The sequence below is a fragment of the Brienomyrus brachyistius genome, chromosome 22 (genome assembly GCF_023856365.1).
Source record: "Brienomyrus brachyistius isolate T26 chromosome 22, BBRACH_0.4, whole genome shotgun sequence".
In the NCBI taxonomy this organism is placed as follows: Eukaryota; Metazoa; Chordata; class Actinopteri; order Osteoglossiformes; family Mormyridae; genus Brienomyrus; species Brienomyrus brachyistius.
In genome coordinates this window covers 12,752,312-12,777,311 of record NC_064554.1, presented here as the reverse complement: position 1 = coordinate 12,777,311, position 25,000 = coordinate 12,752,312, and the positions used below count along the sequence as shown (strand labels likewise).

Sequence of the window (25,000 nt, the reverse complement as noted above, 5' to 3'; positions counted from 1 at the left end):
AAACAAAGGGGGCGCTATTCACCTCTTGCCTGCCCCACCCGCCTCCGTTTTCTGCAGCTTCTTGCATGTCACTGGTGGGGTGAGTTGACAGTCTTCACAGGCACTATGAAGAGATGCTGTGGTGCATGCTGGGAAGGTGGGAAGTGGGGCTGATTAACTAGTCCTGAGCTCATTGGCTGGGCCTCCGATGTTTGCATGTAATGTGCCCAGAGGCTCCGGCACACACACTGAGTGTCACTTTTGTTTTTTGGCATCGGCACCGGGCTGCTTTTCCTGCGTCCGGCTCGGCCCGAGGTGGCACGCGAAACGTGAGGCCGTGATGCATCCTGCCAACTCGCTCTTGGACAAATGGAGAGTTTGCTCTCCTCGTAGCTGTGACCTGCTCCCATCGTCCATGTGAACTGTTACGCTTTATTACTTGGACCCATTCTGTGTGTTTCCTGGGGCAGTTTAGGTTAAGCTCTTTGCTTGACTGGTGTGCCCACAAACCTGCCCCTGGGGCCTGACCTGGTGCTGTCAGCCCTGCAGATGCTCCTATTATTGTTTACCTCAGGATTTAAATATTTTTTTTTTTTTTTTTGCAGTGCCATTTAACAGGTCCATTGCGACTTTCACCCAGTTCTCCTGCCCGCACAGCGGCTCCCTCCTTGCGACTAGCACCGCCAGCGATGCCAAGTGTGCCCCACCCGGCTCTCCGCCGTGTCTCTGTCATCACCGCCGCCGTGAACAGGGACAGCTGCTGAACACGGATAGCCTGTCCTGCCGGACTCGCCGGTGCCCTGGCAACCCGGGCACGGCTCTCTTCTGGTCAGTTGGGGGGCGTACCTCCGGCCAGCGAGGTCCCAGACCCCACCCTCTCAGAGAACCTCCTGGACACAGGTATCATTGTTGTAGGAGTGCCAGTGGCATCCCAGAGCCCTGCTGTTCCCTAAATCGGGGAAGAAGGTTTTTAGGAAATGTTGCATCTTTATTTGGCTTTGTTGTGATGTCATCGCTCATCCGGCTTGTATAGAATTTGAATGGTTTCTCAGGTCCGTGACGTCCTCCTTGTTTTGTACTTCTCATTCTTTTTTTGTCTTCTCCCCAGGCATGGCACCTATCCGAGACTCAGTGAGCCACTCCCCAAACCAGACAGGTGAACTATTATTTTCTGTGTACCAGGGCCCCCCTCTCAACTTTTCTTGAAATATCAGTATCTCTATCAGTACAAGTTTTTTTTTCTTTTTTTCCACCCCCGCCCCCCATCCCCCCGAAGTTCGGATGGTGGCCTGGTGTCGGCTAGTTGCTTAGGTTGTTGTCCGTCAGCCAGAGCCAACTTGCGGTATTTGGCAATGTCTGCTGTCCCTTTCTGAAATTTAAGGCTGGCATGAGCGTTGGAAGAACTTGACAAAAGTACGACCACTGGAGTGAGATGTAATAGGTTTTAGCGGGGTTGACCTTTCCTCAAGCTTAGCCGATGTGCAATCCTACAGGTTTACCTCTGGTACTGGAGAGGTGAAAAGCGACAGTGAAACCACTGATGTCCCTGCATCGTCCGTGCTTGTGCTGTGGTGTCGGACTCTTGCCCGCTTTGCCTTAACCTTGCCCCCTCTGCCTCTCTTCCACCAGATGTGACTCACAGCAGCCTGGGCACCCAGTACGAGAATCACCTGTGGAACTCTGGTTCCCCAGGAAGCGATTCTGACGTCCCCTGGGGTGGTGGCGTCATCGTAGGCGGGTGTGACAGAGAGGTCTGGCCCTCGATCCACAGCGGCAACACAGATCTGGCCTCGGAGTGTGTGGATGGCGACTCCGCCTCCAGCTCGGGCTCAGAGAAGAATCTCCGGGCGACTGTTGCCAAGGGCGATGGCAGCAATGGCAAACAGGCCCACGGGCCCGGGTCTCATTTCACAGTGGCAAATGGCAGTGACTACGCTGGCAATGGAGGCCTTGGGGGAACTTGGGGTGTGACACACAGCCCTGCCGTGGGGGTGTGCGAGGGCCCAGTGGAGGCCTTAGCCAGCGGAGGCACTCTGAACGCAAACGCCAGCCACGGTGCCTGGTCAATCTCTCAGAGTGCTGGGCTGATGGGTGCCGCACAAGCAGACCCCTCAGTCTGGGGGGAGTCGCTCCAGGAAGACTGCCCTGAGCCTGCAGCCGCTGGTGCCACTGGTGGGCAAACTCAAAACCTTAACACTGAAAAGAACGGACCAAACAACACTACTAACGGCGTGACCTCCAGTTTACCAAACTCTACTGGTTCGTTGGAAATGGACGAACCCTCCACATGGCACACGGGTGCCGGGGTCGACTCCGCCCAATTCCGGACCTCCTCCACTGTCCCTGGAAGCGGCAAGGGAGGAAACAGTGGATCTCATGGTGTAGTGTGGGCAGCGCAGACAGGCACTACCTACTCGAGTGACAAACCCTCTGTCCTGGAAGACCCAGCTGCGTCTGACACTGTGAAAGCAAGCCTGGCTCACCCTGCTGTTCACGGTGCTGCCTCCTTCGGTAACTGTGACGACGACAGCAGTTCCAGGGCTCAGAATGGGGGGTGGGACTCTGGCCCCAGGGCCTCGCAGAGCATGACCTGGAGCACTGGTGGCAGCGTTGGGCCTGCAACAGCCCCTCGTCCCTGGGAGAGTACGTCCTCCTCATCCTCATCTTCGTCTTCCTCGTCCAACGCTGGAGCCAGGGTCTCGAACGGGGAGTGGACCTCCATGCCCGGTGGTAGACAGCGGCACCACACCGACAATGCAGACAAGAAGGGAACAGGCGGCTGGAAGTCCCTTGAGGATGATGCCCTCGGTGCCGTGGGGCAGCAGGGTCATGGCACATGGTCACGACCAGCAGGGGGCAGCGAAGGGAGTGCTGAGAGTAGCACTGGCAGCCACGGGGACCGAGAAAAGGATGCTCATGGTGGCAACGGTCACAAAAAGGCAAACCACTCTTCAGGACTGATGCAGAATATGCTGTCGCCGGCTGACATTGATCCCCGGGTCCTATCTAACAATGGCTGGGGTCAGACACCAGTCCGGCAGAACACCACCTGGGATGCGGCCGTCACCTCTGACAAAAAGCCGGATGCTGGCACGGGGGGCCGGGCGGCCGCCCCCACCCCCAGAGGCAGCAGCTCGACAGCCTCAGCTGGATGGGAGGATCCGAAATCTGCCTCGGGATGGGGGGGTGCCAAAGGTCTGAGTGGACAGGACAGTTGGGAAGACGGTTCAGCCAGAAATGGGCCGTCGGCAGGCTTGAGCAAGGAGAACAAGTCATGGTGCGGTACTCAGAAGATGAAGCAAGGCTGGTCAGCTGGACCCGAGGGGTGGGGTGGGGAGAGCTCTCAGATGAATCACTGGGTGGAGCCCCAGAAATCAGGCTCTGGCAGCTGGGACAGCGACAGCGACCGTTCAGGCTCCGGATGGAGTGAGTCGGGCCATCGCAGCAATCGATCAGGCAGTGCCCCCTTCAAGAATGATGGTCCGACAGGCTGGGGAGAGCCTTCCAAGCAAGGCGAGCAGAATCGGGGCTGGGGTGAACCCATCAAGCAGAACAACCAGAACCAGAGCTGGGGTGAACCCACTAAGCAGGGCGAGCAGAACCGGGCATGGGATGAGCCCGCTAAACAGAACAACCAGGGCTGGGGGGAGCCCAGCAAGCAGGGCGACCCAAACCGAGGTTGGGGTGAGCCATCTAAGCAGAATGACCAGAACCAGGGCTGGAGTGAGCCCCCCAAGCAGACTGACCAGGGCTGGGGTGAGTCGGGAAGCACTGGTACAATTCGACGTAAAGGTATCGAGAATGGAAAGAGAAACCAGTCCACCTCTGGCTGGGGAGGTGATTCCACCACACATGGCTCTCCAGACTGGAACAAGATGCAGGAACCCGCGTCCGGCCCGTCTGGAGCTCCTGGCAACAACAAACCCTCTGGCTGGCTCGCTGGGCCAATTCCAACACCACCTAAGGGGGATGGGCCAACAGGCTGGGAGGAGCCTTCCCCTGAGTCCATCCGTCGGAAGATGGCGATTGACGACGGCACGTCAGCCTGGGGTGACCCCAGCAAGTACAACTCCAGCAGCGTCAACTTGTGGGGTTCCGGTGCCGGGGGTGACACAGGGACCCCCACAACCCCACAGCAGGCACCTCCTAGCTCCTTCCCAGAGAAAGAGAAGACCTTCAGTTCAGGTGAGGCTCCCTCCTTAGCCTTGTGCTCAGTGGCCCTTGTCATTTAATCTTAGGTAGCTCTAATAAGGTTGACCTCATTTCTCTGGAATGCTCCTAATGCTGTTTAGTTGTGTCCATTCAAGGCCTCATGTGCATTCCCCCTTTGGGAAGCACATTGTTCAAAGTTTAGCCAACAAAATTTTGCAACCGCTGTTTGCTGCAGGTGTAACGATGACTGACTGACTTGATTCCGAAAATATTGTTCCGATGGCAAAATAGTTCCAGCACACAGCACGAGGGTGGTGTTTTTAAGAGAGGTGCAGAATAAAGGCTAAAGTTTCCTCCCAGCTGACATTGCAGTCATATGCCTGCAACTTGAGCTGCAGGATACCCATGAACGGAGTTATTTTTAAAGCAGGAATTTGGAGCATGCATTGGACGGTGAAAGTGGAAAGAGGTCCTCTGTAGTGCTGAGGTGGGCAGAAGTATCAGGCATAAGCACATTTGTACAACCAGGTTCATTTGTTGCACTTACAACTTTGAATATTTTAGCCTAACATTGGCTTAGCAGTGCTCCAAGGTCTTATTCTGCATGGCCTGTGTACTTGTGAACCAGTAAAGCGTTCTGCATGTGAGTATGTGCAACATCTCAAGATGTTGGAGGATCTAATGTAATGCTGTGGTAGTTCTTCATGAAGAGAGTAGTAGTGAGGCAGCCTTTAGTACTTGAGCATAGACCTTTCCCCTGCTTTGTTTTGCTCTATATTTACTTCATTTCTTAATCATCTGTGGTAACCATGATCTTATCTTTGTCCTAAGTTTCACATCCTGACTAGAGCATTACTTTAAGCGACACTTCAGGATTCTTTCCCCTTTGCAGCTCCCCCAGGCCTCTAACTTGCAGAAGGTTGTGTTTCAACGGGAGTGTTGAGTAGGACGTCGTCTGTACGTGAGTTTGTTGTAGCAAGTTTACATCGTACCTACTGGAAGTACTGTTGTGTCTGCAGGGTGGGGGGAGCCGTACGAAAGGACACCGAAATGTGAATCATCTTGGGGAGAGCCTCCGACTGGTCCCCCGGTCTCAGTAGACAATGGCACAGCAGCCTGGGGCAAGCCAGCGGACACCGGGTCGAGTTGGGAGGAGTCAGCTGGAGGTCCTAGCAGCTGGGGGCAGCAGTCGCAGCACAAATCTGGTGAGTGGGGTGGCGGATACTGGAGGCTCCTTAATGTAGAAAAACCACTTCTGTTGCCCATGAACCATAAATGAAATTGCATCTCGGTCCTGGTTATCGTAGTGCCCAAACCTATGCAAGACTGCTGGGGTGCTGAGCAGGGGCCTGCGACGAGCCGCCCGGCCTGGGAGGACAAGGGCCACGTGGAGATCGGGATGTGGAACAACGCCTCCCAGGAGACTAACCAGTCTGGGAACTGGTCTTATATGAAGAAGGCCCCTCCAAAGGTGTGGTGTCAGTCCCATTGATGTTGAGTAACCCTTAGGTTTAAAGCTTCTCCATGGACTGGAAGGTAGCCCTGGTTCTGTTATGCAAGAGTCTAACGGAAGCTCTCCCCAAACCCCACAGTTTAACAAGGGGGCCAGCAAGACCGATGACACTTGGATGAACCAGATGGCAAAGCAATTCGGCAGCATTAATTTCCCTGTAAGTATCTGCAGGTGAAGCATCTATGAGATGGGTGGGGCTTAGCTGATTGCTGAAGAAAACTCATTCTGTCTGTTTACAGAGAGACAGCCCTGAAGAAGCCCTCCCTAGCAATAAGATGGATGTACCTGGAGGTAAGTTGTCTTTTTTGGGTTTGGGTGTAATCCTCAAGTGTGCTGGGGAGGTGTGTAACAGCTTTAGAGATGGGTGACCTGGGTGGTAATCTTTGGGTGTTTTTCAGGGACAATGATGGACAAGCGAGCAGATCCTACGGAGTACAGCGGCATGATGGGAAGAGGTGCTGGCTCACGACACCAAGTGAGCAAGGAGCCCTCAACAGACCGTGGACCTTACTTTGACAAGGTCAGCTTGAGGTCTCACCACGGATTCGCCCAGCAACTTAACGTATAACCACTAAGCTTTTTGTGTGGCATCTCTCACGCTCCCCCCCCCCCCCCCAACCGCTTTTCACGTGATGCTGACCTAGCGGCATAACCTGACATACTTATTTCTAACACCGAGTTAATTGGTCGAATAATTAACATTGCCTGTGTCAGTTGGTGTGCAGCCAGTAAGCTTATCTCTCCGCCTCCAGAATGTCGGTCCTGCGTTCGGGGGAGGTCATGTGATGACGCACGGCCGGAGCTCCCAGCAGCCGCCAGCACAACCCCGTGCTCAGGTGCCTCCCTCGCTGCTCCCCTCTCAGGTAATCCAGCCCCCCTCCAGCTAACCTGGGTTCTGCTTGTTCTCAGTGGTATTCTGTCCAGTGATTGGCCCTCTGATTTGAATCTTCCTTCTGGCCAGCACTGCTTTTCTGAATCCTCTCTGGCAACAATTCAAGATGCTTTCAGGAGAGTCGTTAGTTTTGCTTGCTTGGCCAACTTGCCTCGTCTTGGCAGGTCCCTCCGTCACTGCTGAAATACCCCCCTAGCAACGGTGGTTTAGGCCCTCTCTTCGGACCCCAGCAGTTGGCTGTGCTCAACCAGCTGAACCAACTCAACCAGTTGAACCAATTGAACCAACTCAACCAGCTGAACCAGCTAAACCAACTCTCCCAGTTGCAGGTACTGCTGTTTTTTTCTTTTTTTTTCTTTTTTCACCCACTTAGGCTGAATTGTATTGGCAAAACCACCCTTAAATCAAGCACAGAAGGCTTGGGTGTCAGAGCATGGCATGTCCGACCGCTGCAGTTCTGCAGCTGATAGCTTTGACTGTAGCTTTGGTCTCCCCTCTTTGGCACACTGCTGCCCCCTTCTGGCCGGCTACTTATTTGGCCATATGTAAATGTTTTTAATGATTGATGAATGAAAGGCAAAAGGATTTCTTCATAGATGTCTTTGACCTTAGTTTTTCGTTCTGTTCACCAGAAGGCAGGACATTGTAGTTGTGAATGAGGGTGTTCTTTTGGTCCCAAGTCCATGTCTTGGTGGTACTGAGTCTGGATCTGTTGCTCTTCAGCGCCTCCTGCAGCAGCAGCAACAACAGCAGCAGCAGCAGCAGAAGAGAAACCTGCTAGTGGGGAATCGGCAACAGCAAGATCCACAGGTAGGATCTTTGCAAAATTGGGTGAACTTGCTTAATATCAATGTTGCATGAAAAATCTGAGGTCGTCATTTATTTGTGTAACACATTTAAAAATCAGGAGTTGACCAAAGTGCATTCAAGCCTAGAAGGAATTAACAAATACTACATGCATAGTACAATGTATACATGAAATACCATGAAAATGTGCTTACAGGAAATAAGAATTAAAATTAATGATAATATAATAAGCAGATTGTGGGGAGAAGGGTAGCCATATAGAATTTTTCAAAAGTAAATTTAAAGCCCCTCCCCCACACACACACAGGGTCGGCCTCTGGGCCCTTGTTCCCAGCTTCCCCCAAGACACCTGGACCCGGCCCAGCACAAACAGCAGCACAGTTCCTCTCAAGCTTCAGCTTTTCTGAACCAGCCGACTCTCAAGACCTACCTGGAGAGCCTGGTTCCCCAGGCTGTGGCTCCCGACCCCCCGAGGGAGCAGAGCACGCTGGGTGCCTTCGCCTCCAGCTTCTCCCTGAACAGCTTCCCTGCCCATGGGGGCCTGAGGCAGGCAGAGGCGCTGCTGCAACAAGCAGTGAAGCCCCCGCAGGTCACAGCTGGCCCGGATGGACATGGGCTTCTGAGTCCCACCCTGAGTAACGGCCTCGCCGGGCCGGACTCGCCCCTCCAGACACGATCCAGAAGGACCGGTAGTGGCCTCGACGGCAGCTCTGTGTCAGCGAAAGGTGAGTCCGCCTCCTGTGCTTCGGCGGCCAGGAGTGAATGTCTAACCCTGACCTTCCTTGGCCCAGCAAGCCGTGGCTTTTTATTCTGTTAAATCAGAGGTTGTCTTATCCAAACAGGGCCATTGTGTATGTATGATTTTGCTGTAACTCCCTAATTAATGATTAGAGGACTGACTGGCTGGAGAGTCCTCACACCTGGGTTTGAACAGCTGACCTAAAGGTTACCCCAAAAACCCGCATACACATCAGGGTTTTCGGGGGTAAGGTTGGCCACCCCTGTCATAAATAGATATTCGTTTTCATTGGAACCGTTTAGGTTAAGAGGTTGGCTTATGAGTCCGTATCTTTATCTCCTGTGTCACATGCTGCCCACTCGCTTTGATGCAGAGTGGGGGGAGACACTCTCGGCATGTTCGTCGTGCTAGCAGCAGCTAGGACATTTTGCCTTGCCGTCGGTTACCTGGGTTGACTGATTTTTAGACATTTCCCAGCTGAATATCTACCTCCCCTCCTCCAGGCCTGAACTCAAACTTGAATATAAACACTCTGGATCTGGGTTTCAAAGAGCCGCAGCAGAGTCGCCTGAAGAAATGGACTGCGTTGGACGTTTCCGTGAACACGCCGCTTGATCAAAACGCCAGCAAATCTGGTGTGTTTTCCCCCTGCGCCTCCCTTTCGCCCCCCCCCCCCACCCACGCTGTCTGTAGTTCCTGATTATGCTGGAGATCTGACCTCCATTCCAGTGCCGCCTGAATGAACCTGGTGTCTGTCGCACGCACAGGTACTCTCTCCTCTGGGCTGAGGGGCGAGGACCCCCCCTTTATCCCCTATGACATCAGAAACGGCAGTAGCTCCCCCGTCAGCCCGCCTGGATCCGTGGGGGACGGCTGGCCCTCCCGTGCCAAATCCCCTCATGGTGCCAGCCATGCCAACTGGCCGCTAGGTGGGCACCTTTCCTCACTACATTTGTCTTATGTCACGTTGACAGTCAACTGAAAGGCACCCCCAGACCCTAACCATAACCCCCCCCCCCCCCCAGAGTTCCGTCCTGGTGAGCCCTGGAAAGGATATCCAAACATCGACCCCGAAAACGACCCCTACATCACTCCTGGCAGTGTGATTAATAACCTCTCCATCTATACTGTTCGGGACGTGGATCACCTCAGGGACAGGAGCAGTGGTATGCTTACTTGTTTCCCATTTCCAATAGTTGTGACATCCCCACATCCTCAGATTCTACCTAAAGGTTGTCCTATTTGATGCCAATTGAGTCAATGGCCATCGGCGTCTGGCTTTCAGAGCCTCTGGTTTCATTTTTTGAGAGAACCCATACTGCACTGGCGCGTCTTGAGGCATCGGTGAACGTTTTTCTTCTTTTCCCAGGGCCAACCTCATCTCTGAACACCGCGCTGCCTTCAACTAGTGCCTGGTCATCCATTCGTGCCTCCACTTTCAGCGGTTCCCTCAACAGCACAGCACAAAGCACTTCAGGTCAACAGAGGGTGCCATCTGACTACCGTGTAGCGGGACGTGGCCACCACCCGGTGCTGTAACCGTGCCCTCTGTCTCTCTGTGACTGCAGCCAGAACGAGTGACTCCAAATGTGGATGGTCGCCCGGCTCTAGCTCCAGCTCCTCCCTGGCCCATGAGCTGTGGAAGGTCCCCCTGCTCACCAGGACTGCGCCTTCCCGCCCTCCGCCCGGCCTAACCGGCCAGAAGCAGCCCTCATCCTGGGACGGCAGCTCGCTCCGCCTCGGCAGCTGGGCCAGCTCCGACTCCAGGTTCACCCCCGGTGAGTGGGGCGGTGGATCCGGACCGTCCGATCACCTTTTCCCGTTTGTTTGCTTATCCACTCCTGTTTGTGGTCCTCAGGTTCAAGCTGGAGTGAGAGCAGCTCAGCGCGGACAAATTGGCTTATTCTGAAAAATCTCACGCCTCAGGTCAGTCTCCGTCACCCTGTGTGGCGGTGTGGTGATGTCACACAGTACTGCGTCTGACCTATGCTTCCTTGCGGCAGATCGATGGCTCCACGCTGCGGACTCTGTGCATGCAGCACGGCCCTCTGATAACATTCCACCTGAACTTGCCCCACGGTAACGCCGTCGTCTGCTACAGCTCCAAGGAGGAGGCGGCCAAGGCACAAATCTCGCTGCACATGTAAGTTCGTCCCGTCTCAGCTGCCGGCTAAGCTAACCGACCGCGCCGCTGTTGCCCCAACCGAACTTGACGAGCCCAATGGCCTCCTGTCGTTTTGTAAGTTTTACGTTCTCCGGTTCTTATACCCACATGACCACCTCTGCCTTGCCCACAGGTGTGTTTTAGGGAACACTACCATTCTTGCTGAGTTTGCTAGTGAAGAGGAGGTCAGCCGTTTCTTTGCACAAGGCCAGTCCATGGCTGCCTCACCCAGCTGGCAGTCCCTGGGTGCCCCCCCCACCCCCCGGGCCGGCCCCATGGACGGTGCCCACGCCTTCCCCGGTCGCTCTGACGCCGGCCACTGGAGCACCACTGGGGACCTCCAGGGCTCCTCCCTCTGGGGGGCTCCAACCTATTCCGCTAGCCTGTGGGGGAACTCCGGGGAAGGTGAGAGCCGGGGGGTGGCCAGCCCCTCCCCCCTCAGCTCCTTCCTACCCGTTGACCACCTGGCAGGGGGTGGGGACACTATGTGACACAGAACTGTGACCTCGGCGTTAACAACTATTAACCATAACAATAACAACGATGCTAAGATAATAGCGTTACGAATGCGACCAATGGCACTAGTTCAACCCTAACCCTAACCCCCTCCCAGCTACAAGATGGCGGGGTCCCCCTGTGGAGAGAGGAAAAAGTTGCGCTTTTCTACACATCTTTCCACTTTGTTTTAGCCCAAAACATATCAGTTTCAATACTTGAATCATGCAGGCCAATATTATAATGTGAAAGAATACATTTCCACTTCCAGGTAGTGGTCTTCATGCGTGGAAAAAGGCTTCAGACAAGTTCGGTTAATGTTTGTTTGTTCGTTTCGTGTTAATTTGAATTCCATTTTAATTTTCTTTTTTTTGCGTGTTGCATTTTTTTGCTGACGACGTTGGAGAACGAGCTTTTAACTTTTGCACTGAATGTGGGTTTTCTGTATAATCTGCAATATTGAGGGGGGCCGTCCGCTCCTGCGTAGTCGTTTACTCAAGGATGTTCTTTAAAAAAAAAAAAAACAGAAAATCGTGTACGCTGTACTATGCCTTGACGTACGCCCTACCTTTATTGTGGTATTGTGGAGTTTCAACGATCAAAATGCTGACATAGGATTACCTGCTATCGAGGAGTAAGTATTGCACCAGTTTTGTGTTTGAACTAAAGAATTTAGCTCTGCGACGTGAACTGTAGCCACATGACTTGGGATTGGGGGAGGGGGGTGGGGGGTGGCACTATCGGGGCAGGCTTTTCATATTGATTTGGGGGGCCCTTCTTGGGCCCTCTTGTTTACAGACTCCTGTGAGAGGGAAAGTGTTTGCTCTTCCTTCGTTTTAAAGTTAAACAAAAAAAAAATCAAATAATGCAAAAACTAAAAAAAAAAAAAAAAAAAAAATAAAGTAAAAAAAAAAAAAAGTGAGGATGAAGACAAAGCCTTCTATCTCTGGGAATACTAATCAGTGTTCGGCCATTTGTGTGTGTGTGTGTGTGTGTGGGGGGGGGGGGGGGGGGTTTCCCCACCTTCCTCACCTTCCTTCTTCCTCTTGTGTTAATCTATTCCTCTCGTCTGCTACATTTATGAGCATGGATCTCAGGAAATGCACAGATTCCCTGCGGAAACTCCTTGTAGGATAATCCAACTTTTAGCACTGACATGATGTATAGCCCTGTAGAGTGTGAGTGTGTGTGTGTGTGTGTGTGCATGTATATACGCGTGTGTTTTTTTTTTTTTTTTTTTTGCCGCCAAATAATTGCTTTAAGCCGGATCTGTCCCACATACTGCTCTCCGACATGCTGTCTTTTTATCGCCTGGCGATGGCTCGACGAGATGAGCTGCCGCCCCGCGTCTCGCCCTTTGTGACCGTCGGAAATGGTCCGACAACTATGCATCCTGTAGCCAAGTAGCCGGCGTACAGAATCGCGCTCGTCACGGCACCTCAATGCGCCATGTGCAGTTCTCGCTGTCCCTGCGGCAGAGATGTTCTCCAAAAAGTCACACGGAAGTCTATCACATTTCATTGCCTTGATTTTCAAATTGTCAAGTGGCTTTTAACTGTTTACAGATAGAATATGATTGTAACGTCTGCAGGTCGGTCCTTACCCATAATGACGCCGCCTCGTGTCTTTCGGCTGCTCCGGTACCTTGTCGGTAAGGCTACTTCGAGACCCCTGGCCGGTAGCTGAGAGACGGCAGTAGGCCAACAGTGGTGAATGTAATCTATCGCTGGTAGTATGACTAAACACATTTTAAATACTGTACATAGAAGACTTAACAGACGATACTTGCAATATTGGTTTAGTTATTGTGATGCACACATTCAGGTGCTTCACAACGGAGGTATATGTATTAAGCTCAACCATGGACCTTAAATGTCAGTGCCCCAGTTTTGTTTTGTTTTTTCTTTTAATTGCTACATTATTTAAAAAATATTCTCATTTAGGTTTTAAGTTGTTACGACCGGCTAGCCGTTTTACAGAACCTTGAGTATTACCCAGATTTTGTAGTTGCATGCCAGTATTGAAACATTAAATGAATCATAATTAATTCTGGGTCCTGCATTACTCTGTCCTGAAGTGGATCGTACTAACCAGGGTGGAAGGGGTGAGACGGACAAAGCCTTGGATTTGCACTTGGTGTTCATGTGGAATGAGCCACATCGTACTGTATTTGTGTGCTCCTGAATAGACGGGCACAGTCGCGGGGAGGTGGCGAGTTTTCCCAGGCTCTGCCGTCTCCTAATTGTGTCCTTCCGGCTCTTTCTCACGTAATGTGTTGAGCATTCAGGGTTTCATCTGCTTTTACCGCTCTGACTCGTGCTCTTCTGTGGGTTGTGTTTTTGTATTTGTTCTTGTCCATGGCTCCCATTACTACTATGAAGCAAATGCCCATTTACCCCGTTTAACAAATATGGGGATGACCCCCCCCCTCCATCCCCAAACTTGTACAGTGTCTTGTGCCCAGAGGAGCTGTGTGTGTGTGGATACACCTATTCTTTAAGCTTTAGGGTGTGTGTGTGTGTGTGTGTGTGTGTCCGCGGGTCACACCTCGCTCTGATCCTGAGTTGGCTCGGTATCACAGACCCCAGGACAGTCTCCCTTCTCCCAGATTGCTGCTTGTCAATAATGTTGCTGGAGTTTGAGGAAAAGCCAGTGGCTCCTGCCTACTTTTTGCCTTCTGGCTTTCTGTAAACTTCATGTTCAGCCCATGTTTACCTACCTAGAGCTTTTTGTTTTTTTTTTTTTTTTTTTTTTTAATTGTGTAACAGAACCCACTGAGGATATGTGAGAACTTGTCATGCCAAATTGTTGGGTGGGGTGGGGGGGGGTCAATTTATACTACTACTCATAAAAGCTGGACAATGTATGCTCTGTCAGCTGAAGATGGCCGTTCGGGGGTAAAACACATGCAATTGCTAACCAATCCTCCGCAGTGGGAGGGAGGAGCTGGGTGGGCGGGGTGTATCTGACTTTCAGCTTTTTGTAATCAGAGAATGTCATTGTTTTTGGTTTTTTTATATATAATATATATATATATATTTGTGAGAAGTACACCCTTGTCTTTTTCAACAGTCCCTGATCTTTTACAATGTGCTAAGCAATCGACTTTACATACTGTGATCATTGCTGTCTTATTCTGAACCCCAAAAAAAGCTTTAGCAAAACCAGCATAAAGAAATACACAAATGTTGCTTTGTAGAGTCCGCCTCCGTAACGAGGGACGTTCCGAGTCTATGCAGTGTGAAGTTAAAGGCCTCTCTGCCCAGTATGTATGCTCTATGTGCTCAGACCTTCGGTAGAAACTGGAGCTATGAGTCAGACATCATTGAATATTGTGCCATTATTGATCTGTATGTGGTGAAAATATTGGCCAGTTGTAGCATAAGGAGCATTTTTAATTTCTCTTCTCCCCCCCCCCTCCCCCCCCCAAGTCAAGCGGGTTGTGGAAATCCAAATTTTTATATATAAAGATGCAGTATATCAAATTACGTTTGCTCACTCACTGGTCTTATGCACACTGCTTTAATAGACTGTTTAATAAATGTATAGAACCAATGTATTTTACAGACTTAAATGAACAGGAAGTACCTTTTACGCTGGTGTGTCTTCCTGGGGTGGGGTGGTATCTGCGAATTACCTTGGGTGAACTGCACTTTTTGAAGGACAATCCTTATTTGTAATGGCATAAATTGACTAAAGAGAGTCTCATGCAAGGTAGAAACTGTCGTGTGATGAATGTTTCCACTTATATTGTCTTACCCCCAGCCCTTTTTGTTGCTTGTTTTGTTTTTAGCACCCTTTAATGAACATGTAAGGCAATTTAGCTTAGATGTCCAGTCTTTGACTATGCTAGTAGACTGAACTGTTTGTAGAGGTCAATGCTGATCTGTGTCCAAATACCAAGCTGTAGAAATTTGGTGCAAACCCACAATAAAACCAATAAGGGAACATCTTCCCTTTTGTGCGCATGTGTTTTCTTTCTTGCCAAAGTTAAGTGATCGTGACACAGATTCCAGCCCAGGCAGCTACTCCTCGACTGGAATCCCAGTGCTGGGCTGAGTGGTTGTGCTCTCACTGTGGCAAAGGCATGGCAGGGGCTACATCTTTACTAGCCCTTGGCCTTTTCCAAGTAAGCAGCACTGCCACAGAAAATGGTAAATTAAAACTGTGTAGATTCTGTAATACTGCAGCCTTCCCTGCATCATGTACACATCATGGTTATAGCATATCCTGTCTATACTGCACCCTAGTTACAGCTGTGCACATTTAATTACCGGCTGTTTGAATGCACACTTGCAAAAATGGTTACTCTGCCTAAGCTAAGCCAGATGGTTTTCCAGGTTCAAAATTAGACCCCTCCCCCATCTTACTCATCATAGCAAGTGTATCTTCATGTACACTAACGATTTCAATGAAATTGTATACCACTGGCAAAAAGAGTACCGATATACATAAAGCCACCATGGCAAAATCATTGATCTAGTGTAGAGCCAATTTCCCACCATCAGGAATAAAGCGGTAAAAACAAAAAAAACATATGTAACCAGTTTAATTCTCCAACCAATACCTTGGACATTTGTTACAATTAAATACAGTGTGTACAAGAGATGAGGCATTTCACACTAGCCATCAGCACAAAGGAAGAGACAGGGCAACGTCAACGCAAGGAGAAACAAAATCCTTGTCTTCATGAAATCTTGGGACATACGAGGGGCTGGGTTTACCTGCGGGGAGGTGGAGCAAGATCATTAAAAAGTGACAGCCAGCTCTACATATTTCTGGGTTAGTTTATTCATCTTTGGATTCCCATGCTTCCTGGGACACCCAGTGCTGGACAGGTCAAGATGGCCCAGGTGAGACAGGCTCTTCAAGCTATGCTTACTCGTAAACATCCTTCTTGTTGGCTATGTACTGTACGATCTCTTCTGGAGTCATCAGTTTCTCTGCTTCTGCATCGGGGATCTCAAACCCTGCACATCACACACAAAGAGGACCAATATCGGTGTTAAGTCAGAACACTCGTTCCTGTTTTGGTGCACTGGCTCAGGAATCCTAACAAAACTACCCACTGCAGTCGGTCCTGAAAACCATCTTAAACACACTTAACTAAAAGGCAAGAAACAGAAGCAGGCATCATCCAACCAAAAGAGACATAACAGCATGCTCACCAAACTCATCTTCCATGGCCATGATGATTTCCACCTGGTCCAAGCTGTCCAAGCCCAGATCTTTCATGAAGTGAGAAGACACCTGAAGCTGAGCACATGCCGCACCCGTGGCTGAGATGAGCATTTCAGACTGCAAATCCAACACCTCCAGGAATAACAAATACAACGAAGACCGGGTCCCTTACTTTCTCTGGACTGATCTTGTCGTAGAGCTTCAGCACGTACATAACTCGGTCCTTAATGTTTTCGAGGGTGAGGGGAGGCAGGTCTCCGTATTGTCGGCATTGCTGCACCAGAGACCCCGAGATCTGCAAAGGAGTTAGAGTGCAAGCAAACTTACAACATGTGACGGCACCGATATGAGCCCTGTTGCAAGACCTTCACATTTTCAAAGACAATTGGTAAGACTAACTACTACTACACCGCTGTTAAAATAAAACACACTTTCCCGTCCGGTTATCCTTGACGCCTAATTAAAGACGCATCATGCAAATGTACTTTGCACGCCAGCTAAGCTCCATGCCTGAGGTCATTTATTTTATTCGGCAGTACAAGTGCAGAGGTCATGCTGCAAACCGTTTTTTTTTTTTTTTTGGAAAGACACAGGTAGGTCACCGAGCGAACTGCAACGCTAGGCCACAGCCACGGCGGATTTTCGCCGTCATTCCGGACTTACCCACGCCTGGTCGCTTCGCCGTTTGGGCCGACTGTAGGAGAGAGCGGAGAGCGGCCTCCGCGCCAACCGGAGCGCCGCAGCGGCTTCCTGCGGACACTGCGCCACCAAGGGCCGGCTAAGGGCGAGGACGCGAGCACATCGGGACAGGACACGGGACGCCATAACTGTGACACCAGCGGGCGATCCCAGCATGCACCGCAAAGACGTACTTGAACACGGAGGCGGAGTCCAGGTGATTTTGAGTGCGCATGTGTTGGATGACGTCACCCAGTTTTCCGCATGGATAGGGTTGCCTGTAAATGCATTGAGGGCAAGGAACAACCCCTGACAAAAATTATAGAATCACCGCACTTGAAGGATGTTCGCCCAGCTTTTTCACTTTGTAGCAAATAAATCACCAGATGTGACACAACACGATTTTTGTGCAATTGTTTAACTTTCTAGCTTCATGAAGGGTACCTTAAATTAAATTATGTTAATTAATGGAACAATTTTGTGCAGATCAAGTAGAGGAGAAAATGACGTAATCATTCAATGTTAAGCAAAAAAGTTATGGAATCATAAACTAAAAAATTCACAATGAGTACTCTGTTGATCAAACCTGCATGGCGGCGTGAAATTCTTTGAGACATCCATCCATTCATTTTCCAAACCGCTTATTCTACTGGGTCGCGGGGGGTCCGGAACCTATCCCGGAAGCAATGGGCACGAGGCAGGGAACAACCGAGGATGGGAGGCCAGCCTATCGCAAGGTACTTCTTTGAGACATTAAATAAGTACTTCTATTTAGTCCTAAACTTCCGACTAGATAAATAAAATCTCTCTCTCTCTCTCTCTCTCTCTCTCTCTCTCTATATATATATATATATATATATATATATATATATATATATATATATATATATATATCTATGTAGTTTGTTTGAGATACATTTCACATAGCCAGAATGTTCAGCTATCAAACAAAAAATCTTTCATGGTATATCTGTAATAATTTTATTTGCTACGAAGTAAACAAAAAAAATCCTCTAAGTGTAATGATTTCATAATGTTTGCCAGGGGTTGTATATATTTGGAAAACAAGACTTAAGCTTTATTTTCACATTGCACTTGTTTATGATAATTTCAATGCCTTTAAAACAAACTTGATATATAATTTCTATATTTTGATTGCAATAGAATAGTTTAACAATACTACAAATTCATCATGAATTGTTTTATTTTTCCTGGTTTAGTTCTTTGACCAAATAAAAGATAAATATAAAATTTCAAATAAAATAAAATAGATTATATCAATGAAAAAAACAATTATTTGTGCACACAAGTTCATAAAATGTTTATCCATCAATGTCAAAGTCTAACTTTCACCTTCAGCAAAAGGTCAGTTCTGGTTGTGTTCATCAGTATTGAAATTTAATTGAAACCAACAGCAGAAATATTTTACTTTGTAAAGTAGGTTGAACTGTACAAATGTTTGGGAGACCCCTGCTGTAGTAAAGAAGGACGTTTTACTGAGCTAGGCCAGTCGTTCTCAAAGTCAGACCTCGGGACCCGCTGCCCTGCTTGTTTTCCAGCTCTCCCTGCTCCACACACTGCTGATTAGCTGGATCAGGTGTATTTAGTCAATCAGAAACTGAAAGACACCTGGGACTTGTGTGTGGGGCAGGGATAGCAGGAAAACAAGCAGGGCAGTGGGTCCCGAGGCCCGACTGAGAACCACTGAGCTAGGCGGCTTGCGTATTTCTGTAGTAATCAGCAGAGGGCAGCATTTGACTTTGCTCGATGTACAATCATCATTATGCAGCTTTCGTCATTTAAATACATACCATCATACATACATTTAAATACATAGTTTCTCATTCCACGTTTACAAAAACCTAAAAAAAAATCAACTTCATTTATAAAAAGAGCACATTTGATTTGTAAATTCAACTAGTGAATTGAACTAATTGACTTTTTTTTTTTTAAGAGAATTCATTCAGAAGCGTCTAAAACAGTCCTCTGTAACTCAGTACGGTTATGTGTCCAGTCCGGGGTTTGTTATATAGCTGATTGTGGTGTATGTGTGTGGGTGTGTGTGTGGTTTGGGGGGTCTACTTTAAGCTATAGCAATGCAGGACAGTGATTGAAGAAAACACCGTTTCAGCAATGTTACGTTCGTAATGCTCCCCCTACTGGCAGTGATGAGTCACGCCATGCTTAACGCGTGTTAATAGTTACACCATTTGCCTTGCAAGTCTTTGTGTCTCAGAACGCTGAAAAATACACACTGAATACCCAAAATACAGTCACCTTGATTAAAAAATGCCCTTCTTCCATTTTATCACTGTAACCTGTGTAAACATCTACATGGAGGAATAGCCTCATTTTAATTGGCCAGTGACGTTTGCTTAGGACTGTATCACAAAGTCAGACAGGCAAGTTGTTTTTCTGGTTCTCTGACATGAACACGAATCGTTTGTCCTGATTATAGCATTGAGACTGATCAGCTTCACCCCGATGTCCTTTGGTTTGCATCTTAGATCAGTGAAAGTCGCTGAATCTGGTTAAATTTCAAGGCAAGGTAAGCTGTGAATCAGACTTAAGTCATCACACCCCGAGGACACCGGGATTTCTAGGGGTTACATTAGGAACTACTCGGGTTTGCTCTATTAAGCAAAGGGTTTTACCCAGGTAGGAATTAAATATGCCACACGTGTCGGCCTGCGTGTTAGCATTAGCTTGGCCGGCAGGTAACCAATCTTCCCTAGCTGGTGTTGCCAAATGTTTACCGAAGCAATGCAGCTTTGAGGTATTAGCGTTAAGTCACGTTGCTTAAAACCACAACACCTGCTCCCCTTCCCGGGACCTGATAGAAGTCTGTGACCTTCCAATCCCAGGCATGTCCCACCGTGACGCCGGCTGCCATTCGCTGGCCGTGATGCAGGATGTGATTCAGAGGAGGGGTGTTTCCTCTCAGACCTGGGAAAGCAAATATATATTACAGCCCATCACGTGCCCACCAAACAGCAATAAAACACCGATTTACATTTCCACTGGCAGGTCGGCTCAATGTAAAATAAACCTTTGCCTCTAGTGACAAAAGCTCACCTCACGTGCTCTGTGGCATGCTAACGTTTACCCACTGCACTTGAAGATTATGATTGCTGTAGGAACAGCCATCTTTTGTGAACGCTCAGAGAAGCTGTGTTTTGAGGCAGCACTAAACATAACCTTACTCTGTGACCCTAATTCTGACCTTGGGAAAAAAAAACCGCCAGCATAATATATTTTGGAGGTATTCCATGCAAACACCCGGTCTAACATGTTTACATCCATATTTTTCCCCAAAAGCTGATCATTGGCTTTAATATATTTATGTATATTTGCATTGGGATAAGGCCTGATTATTAGTTCACAGTTTACTTAGCTGACATGTATCAGGTTGGGACTGGAGTGCAGATGGGAGAAATGGTAAGGCCCCCAGGAGATCGAAAAAATCATGCAGTATGCAGTGATATTCTTACTGGAACAATTTAGGTTAAGTATATCTCTCATGGGTACTACAATAAGCAATAAGTTTAGCAGTTCTTGTCAGATGCAACTGTACGACAAAGCCAGACAGGTAAGTTGTTTTCTGGTTCTCTGACATGAACATGAATCGTTTGTCCTGATTATAGCATTGAGACTGATCAGCTTCACCCCCATGTCCATTGGTTTGCATCTTAGATCAGTGAAGGTCGCTGAATCTGGTTAAATTTCAAGGCAAAGTAAGCTGTGAATCAGACTTAAGTCGTCCTAGATGCTGTTAAGGAAGCGTACAGCCCCAGAAAAAAACTGAGACCATTCTATGTTTTTTTTTTTAAAAAAATGCATTTTTAAATCCTGGTTTAATCCTGGTTCTGCTGGCCACTGAGCAGCAGGTTGCTTCCAGGCTCAAAATTTCTAAGACTTATCCGGCAGTGCCTCATAAACTGGTGGATGACCTCAAGTGACCTTCAAAAGGAATGGGAAAGTGCACTGCTGCGACAGTTCATAACAAGCTGCTAGAAGCAGGACTGAAGACCAGTAAAGCAAGGGAGAAACCCTTCATCACTGAGAAACAGAAATGAAGAGGCAGGTTGGAGTTTGCAAAAAAAAAAAAAAAAGAAGTATATTTTACACAGACGCATATCCATAACTTGAGAGATGAGTGAAATTGAAAATTTTCCAGAGCTTTATATTCTAAATGGCCGATAAGGATGTGTGATGTCAGGGTGTCTCTCTCTCTGCACATCACACGGCGCCGAACAGCCAATCGATCACTTCTGTCTCGTTGATCCGCCCATGCGACACGACTCGGGCTTTCCCATCTGGTGATTCCCGCTGCACAAAGGAGCTGTCATTTCCAGAACGGGAGATAACATTCAATTCGCAGTCAGTCACCGTTACCTTCAGTAGGCAGAACAATGTTTGGGGAGCAAAATATGCTTTAAAAATAGCCCACGGGCCAAAATCGGGAGCGTTGATTAAAAATAAACTTTCCACTGGCGACGACAAACAGTCAGTCTACATGGGGGGCTGGTCTTCAGTAGCTGGGGAGGGGGGGGGGTTACAAATACGCTTGGAACCTCCTCTGAACGAGAAACTCCCACTGCAGTCGCAAACTTTACAACCTGTAAGAGGTTTGCAAAACAAAAAATTTACCATTGAAAATAATTCCATTTGAACTTAAGGTAACACTCCACTTAAGGGGACACAAATAATTTATTAGCACACTCTTAATCAGAGATTGAATTACGCAGTGGCTTTTTTGGGGGGGGGGGGGGGGGGCTATTTTCTGCTGTGCACCACGCATACATATAAGTGCGCGGCAACATGGTCAATGATCGCAAAAGTTACTGCAAAAATAATTCTGCTATTACTGCTGCAGGCAGTCATATGGTCATTGCATTCAGCCAATTGAAAATGCAGAAAGAAGAGAATAAATATACACTGAAATTATAAAATGAACTTTATGGTATCCAGATGGGGACTATAACCTCAAGTCCAAGTCGGGTCCAGTCCTCAAGTATTTGCCATCAAGTCCAAGTCAAATCCAAGTCTTTCCATCAGTTTTGCCGAGTAGAGTCATAAGCCATCAAATTAGTGACTCAAGTCCCAGTCGAGTCACGAGTCAGTGACTCAAATCCCCACCTCTCGTAGATAGACCAGCGCATGACCAACAAGCAACAAATAATCAGCTAATCTAGGCTTTCAAGTCTTATTTATTACTGTTTGAGACGTGGCCATACATAAACTCCAACGCCCGTCATGGTGTGGTAGTTTGAGGGTTATGCATCATGCAGATGCTCTTCCAGTAATACAGGAGGCCTGACAACCTCTTCTGGGGCGAGTTCACTGTTTAGGGGACTCTTCAGCCTCTGCGGCACCATCTTTATGGAAAGTGTCACTTTCACTGGCCTCCTGTTGGATCACCATTATTGGCACAGGACAGACTTCAAATAGGAGAGGATTACTGCCCATTCAGGAGATTGAACAAAACAGATGGGCAAATGGGACTGGAGTGACAAGGCTTTGGAATAGTGCCTAAGGGCTAAGGACGACAGACACATGGCACTGAGTGACTGCTGATTGTTACACAAGTGTACGTGGAGAGCTTTGTCCCTGTAGCAAATGTATAACTGTGGGAGAAAAACCAGCAATATGGGGGACTGGGTGGCAGACAACAGGATTTTGTAGGTAAGCTAAGGAGGGCCAATTTCAAATGGACGTGGCTCCCTGGTAACATGCCCAAATATCAGTATGTGTCCGAGTACCATGGGGGCATCTACAAGATTCACAGATAAACTACATGGGCAAAAGCATTGGGACACACCACTTAGTCATTGAATTCAGGTGTTTTATTCAAGCCCATTACCACAGGTGCATGAAAGCAAGCACCTATTTATGCAGTCAGGTTCACAAACATTTGTGATAGAATGGGTGGTTCAGAAGATCTCGAATCTCAGTAAATTCAAGCGTTCCAAATTTCCTCTGGCATTAACCGTGTAGCAGAAGCTTCGTGAAATGGGCTTCCATGGCTGAGCAGCTGCATGCAAGCCTCACATCACTAAGTACAAAGTTACGCGAGGGATGGGGTGGTGTACAGCATGCCGCCATTGGACTCCAAAGCTGGGGAAACGTGTCAGTGGAATTGTGCTTCTCTGCCTGGCAGCCTGAAGGATGAGTCTGGGTTTGGTCGATGCCAAGACAACTTTTGACTGCATTATGCCGATTGTAAAGTCTGGTGGATGAAAGATATTGGTATAGGGTTGTTTTTCAGGGGTTGGGCGAGGCCCCTTAGTTCCAAGGAAGAGATTTATTAATGCTTCAGCATACCAATATATTTTGGACAATTCTAGGCTGCCAGCTTTGTGGGAACAGTTTGGGGAAGGAAGGCGCTTTCCTGTTCCAGCATGACTGTGGCCCAGTGTCCAACGCAAGGTCTGTAAAGACATGGTGGGGTGAATTTGGAGTGGAAGAACTTGACTGACCCGCACAGAGCGCTAACCTCAATCCCGTCGAACACCGTTAGGATGAACTAAATAAAAGAGAGATTGCGAGCCAGACCTTCACGTCCAACATCAGTGCCTGACCTCGCAAATGATCCTCTGGATGAATGGACAAAAAATTCCCACAGACACACTCCAACATCTTGTGAAAAGCCTTCCCAGAAGAGTGGCAGATGTTATAGCTGCAAAGGAGGGACCAACTCCATATTGATGCCTATGGATTGAGAAAGGGATGTCATAAAAGTTCCTGTAGGTGTAATGGCCAGCAGCCCCAGTACTTTTGTCCATATAGTGTACTGTTACCAGAGAAGAGCTTTGTCTATGTGCAAGAAGAATCCCACGTAGAAGACTGAGCATCAAATGGAGAGTCAGAAGCTGGATATCAAATCCCTAGCAGACCTTGGAATGGATATGGCTGCATCTCCGTTTGATCTTTGATGTGTCTCCACCTTTTGGTTTGTCAAACCTGCCACTGTGGTCCTTGGAATGGCCCTGAGAATCTCTCGTATCCTTTCCCATCATGCATCACACAGACATTGGGGCAACACTGAGAATGACACAATCTGCCCGGCTGGTTTACCACCGGTGTGTCCCCCATTCTGTAAGACCATGGACATATAATGAAAATGTCACGCTTGCTGTCATTTTTTTTAGACTGCTTGCTTGCTTCTCTTTGTCCGTCTTTGTATTACACCTTGCCTCTCTCGCTCCACCAGGCAGCCACAATTAAAGTCTTTATTCACTGATACACGGGATTAAATGTCAGCCGCTACAGTGGCCTCACATCCCTTGATTCTTATCGACAGAATAAGAAGGGCACCCCTAAGGAGGAAGCTGACAGGGTGAGCACGTTCGCTAACCATGACAGTCACAATAGACTCCTAACCAATCTGGTATTCTGCCTCTAAAGCGATGCCTTAATTACCGAAGAGATAAAGGTACACGTGTATCCCTAATGGATACCTTAAGCCGGAGGCTGTGACTGGACCAGTGAAACGAGCAGACTGGATAGAGCGGTATCCCGCAGACCAAGGCTTTATAAAAATTAAATACTGTTTTAATATTAACAAATGTCCAGTTCTGACTCTCGTGACCCTCTCCTATTTTATTTTTTGAGGCTGCGGTTATTTATATACGTAGGCTAATTGCAGCGTGAAAAGGAAATGCTGAAATCAACAGCTGTGTTTGCGTAATCATTCATTCGGTGTGAAATGAAAAAGCCATTCGCTACAGCGTACTTTAGGAATACAGCAAGCTGGTGCAGATCGGGACGACAGACAAGCAACCTCACCCATGAAAAGAAGCCGAAAATAACCCCACTGTGCAAAGTAATATGGAGAAAGCAAGCCCAAAATACATGAGAGTTTGTCCTGTGTTTGCCATATGATCTGCGTTCCTTGTAAATATAATATACACCACAACAGTAACTGAAATACAAGAGGCGTGGTTCTAAAGTTTTAATTTATCATTTTCTTTTGTTGGCGTGACAGTAAATAACTCCTTATGGCTTACCATAAGCCAAATACAGTATGGTGTGAATCAGAAGAAAAAAACGGCAATACAGCAACTTGAAAAACGCAGTCTGGACACTTTTGTGTTTATTCACCCCGTTTGACGAATAACCAGCGTTGCACTGGAAAATCAAAATACCACGTAATGTATGGACAGTATGATAGTCGTAATCTTAGTTACTTTTCGTAGTTAGAGTCAGGGAAAAGCCTAAAATCGCGTATAATTAGCGCACTCGGCAGCATACCAGCACGCCTTTCAGACCCGTCAAAGAACTAGATACTAGTGGTTTGTCGGTAGGCGGCGCCTTGCTGGAAGCGCATCACGCCTCCTCCTGCATCATTGGCAAGTGCAGCTGAGGCGGAGATTCTGCACAGTACATAAGGTTAAACTT

General features: G+C 48.3%; 2 protein-coding genes across 6 annotated transcripts in view; one reads left to right on the top strand and one right to left on the bottom strand.

Annotated features, from left to right (window-relative positions):
* The window catches only part of LOC125717502 (trinucleotide repeat-containing gene 6A protein-like), a 37,793-nt gene extending 23,099 nt beyond the window's left edge, over nucleotides 1-14,694 (top strand). For all 4 annotated transcript variants that reach the window (XM_048990507.1, XM_048990506.1, XM_048990509.1 and 1 more), the window contains exons 4-23: nucleotides 585-879; nucleotides 1,088-1,135; nucleotides 1,609-4,164; nucleotides 5,151-5,336; nucleotides 5,439-5,602; nucleotides 5,724-5,801; nucleotides 5,884-5,935; nucleotides 6,043-6,164; nucleotides 6,397-6,507; nucleotides 6,701-6,865; nucleotides 7,260-7,346; nucleotides 7,651-8,068; nucleotides 8,586-8,717; nucleotides 8,850-9,011; nucleotides 9,108-9,248; nucleotides 9,452-9,559; nucleotides 9,651-9,860; nucleotides 9,941-10,008; nucleotides 10,086-10,225; nucleotides 10,380-14,694. In XM_048990507.1, the coding sequence (XP_048846464.1) occupies nucleotides 1,090-1,135; nucleotides 1,609-4,164; nucleotides 5,151-5,336; nucleotides 5,439-5,602; nucleotides 5,724-5,801; nucleotides 5,884-5,935; nucleotides 6,043-6,164; nucleotides 6,397-6,507; nucleotides 6,701-6,865; nucleotides 7,260-7,346; nucleotides 7,651-8,068; nucleotides 8,586-8,717; nucleotides 8,850-9,011; nucleotides 9,108-9,248; nucleotides 9,452-9,559; nucleotides 9,651-9,860; nucleotides 9,941-10,008; nucleotides 10,086-10,225; nucleotides 10,380-10,737 (5,304 nt within the window). In that variant the 5' untranslated portion in view covers nucleotides 585-879; nucleotides 1,088-1,089 and the 3' untranslated portion in view covers nucleotides 10,738-14,694. The remainder of the gene's footprint in view (nucleotides 1-584; nucleotides 880-1,087; nucleotides 1,136-1,608; nucleotides 4,165-5,150; nucleotides 5,337-5,438; nucleotides 5,603-5,723; nucleotides 5,802-5,883; nucleotides 5,936-6,042; nucleotides 6,165-6,396; nucleotides 6,508-6,700; nucleotides 6,866-7,259; nucleotides 7,347-7,650; nucleotides 8,069-8,585; nucleotides 8,718-8,849; nucleotides 9,012-9,107; nucleotides 9,249-9,451; nucleotides 9,560-9,650; nucleotides 9,861-9,940; nucleotides 10,009-10,085; nucleotides 10,226-10,379) is intronic.
* A 581-nt stretch (nucleotides 14,695-15,275) lies between these two features.
* On the bottom strand, nucleotides 15,276-16,796 carry ndufab1b (NADH:ubiquinone oxidoreductase subunit AB1b). 2 transcript variants are annotated; one of them, XM_048990511.1, is made up of 5 exons: nucleotides 16,586-16,795; nucleotides 16,095-16,217; nucleotides 15,910-15,997; nucleotides 15,624-15,711; nucleotides 15,276-15,465 (listed from the first exon to the last, which is right to left on the bottom strand). In XM_048990511.1, the coding sequence occupies exons 1-5, from the start codon at nucleotides 16,775-16,777 to the stop codon at nucleotides 15,462-15,464; spliced, it is 495 nt and encodes a 164-aa protein (XP_048846468.1). In that variant the 5' UTR covers nucleotides 16,778-16,795; the 3' UTR covers nucleotides 15,276-15,461. The 2 variants fall into 2 exon arrangements, with proteins under 2 accessions (XP_048846468.1, XP_048846469.1); XM_048990512.1 differs by lacking the exon at nucleotides 15,276-15,465 and having other exon boundaries at nucleotides 15,511-15,711; nucleotides 16,586-16,796.
* Nucleotides 16,797-25,000: the final 8,204 nt, after the last annotated feature.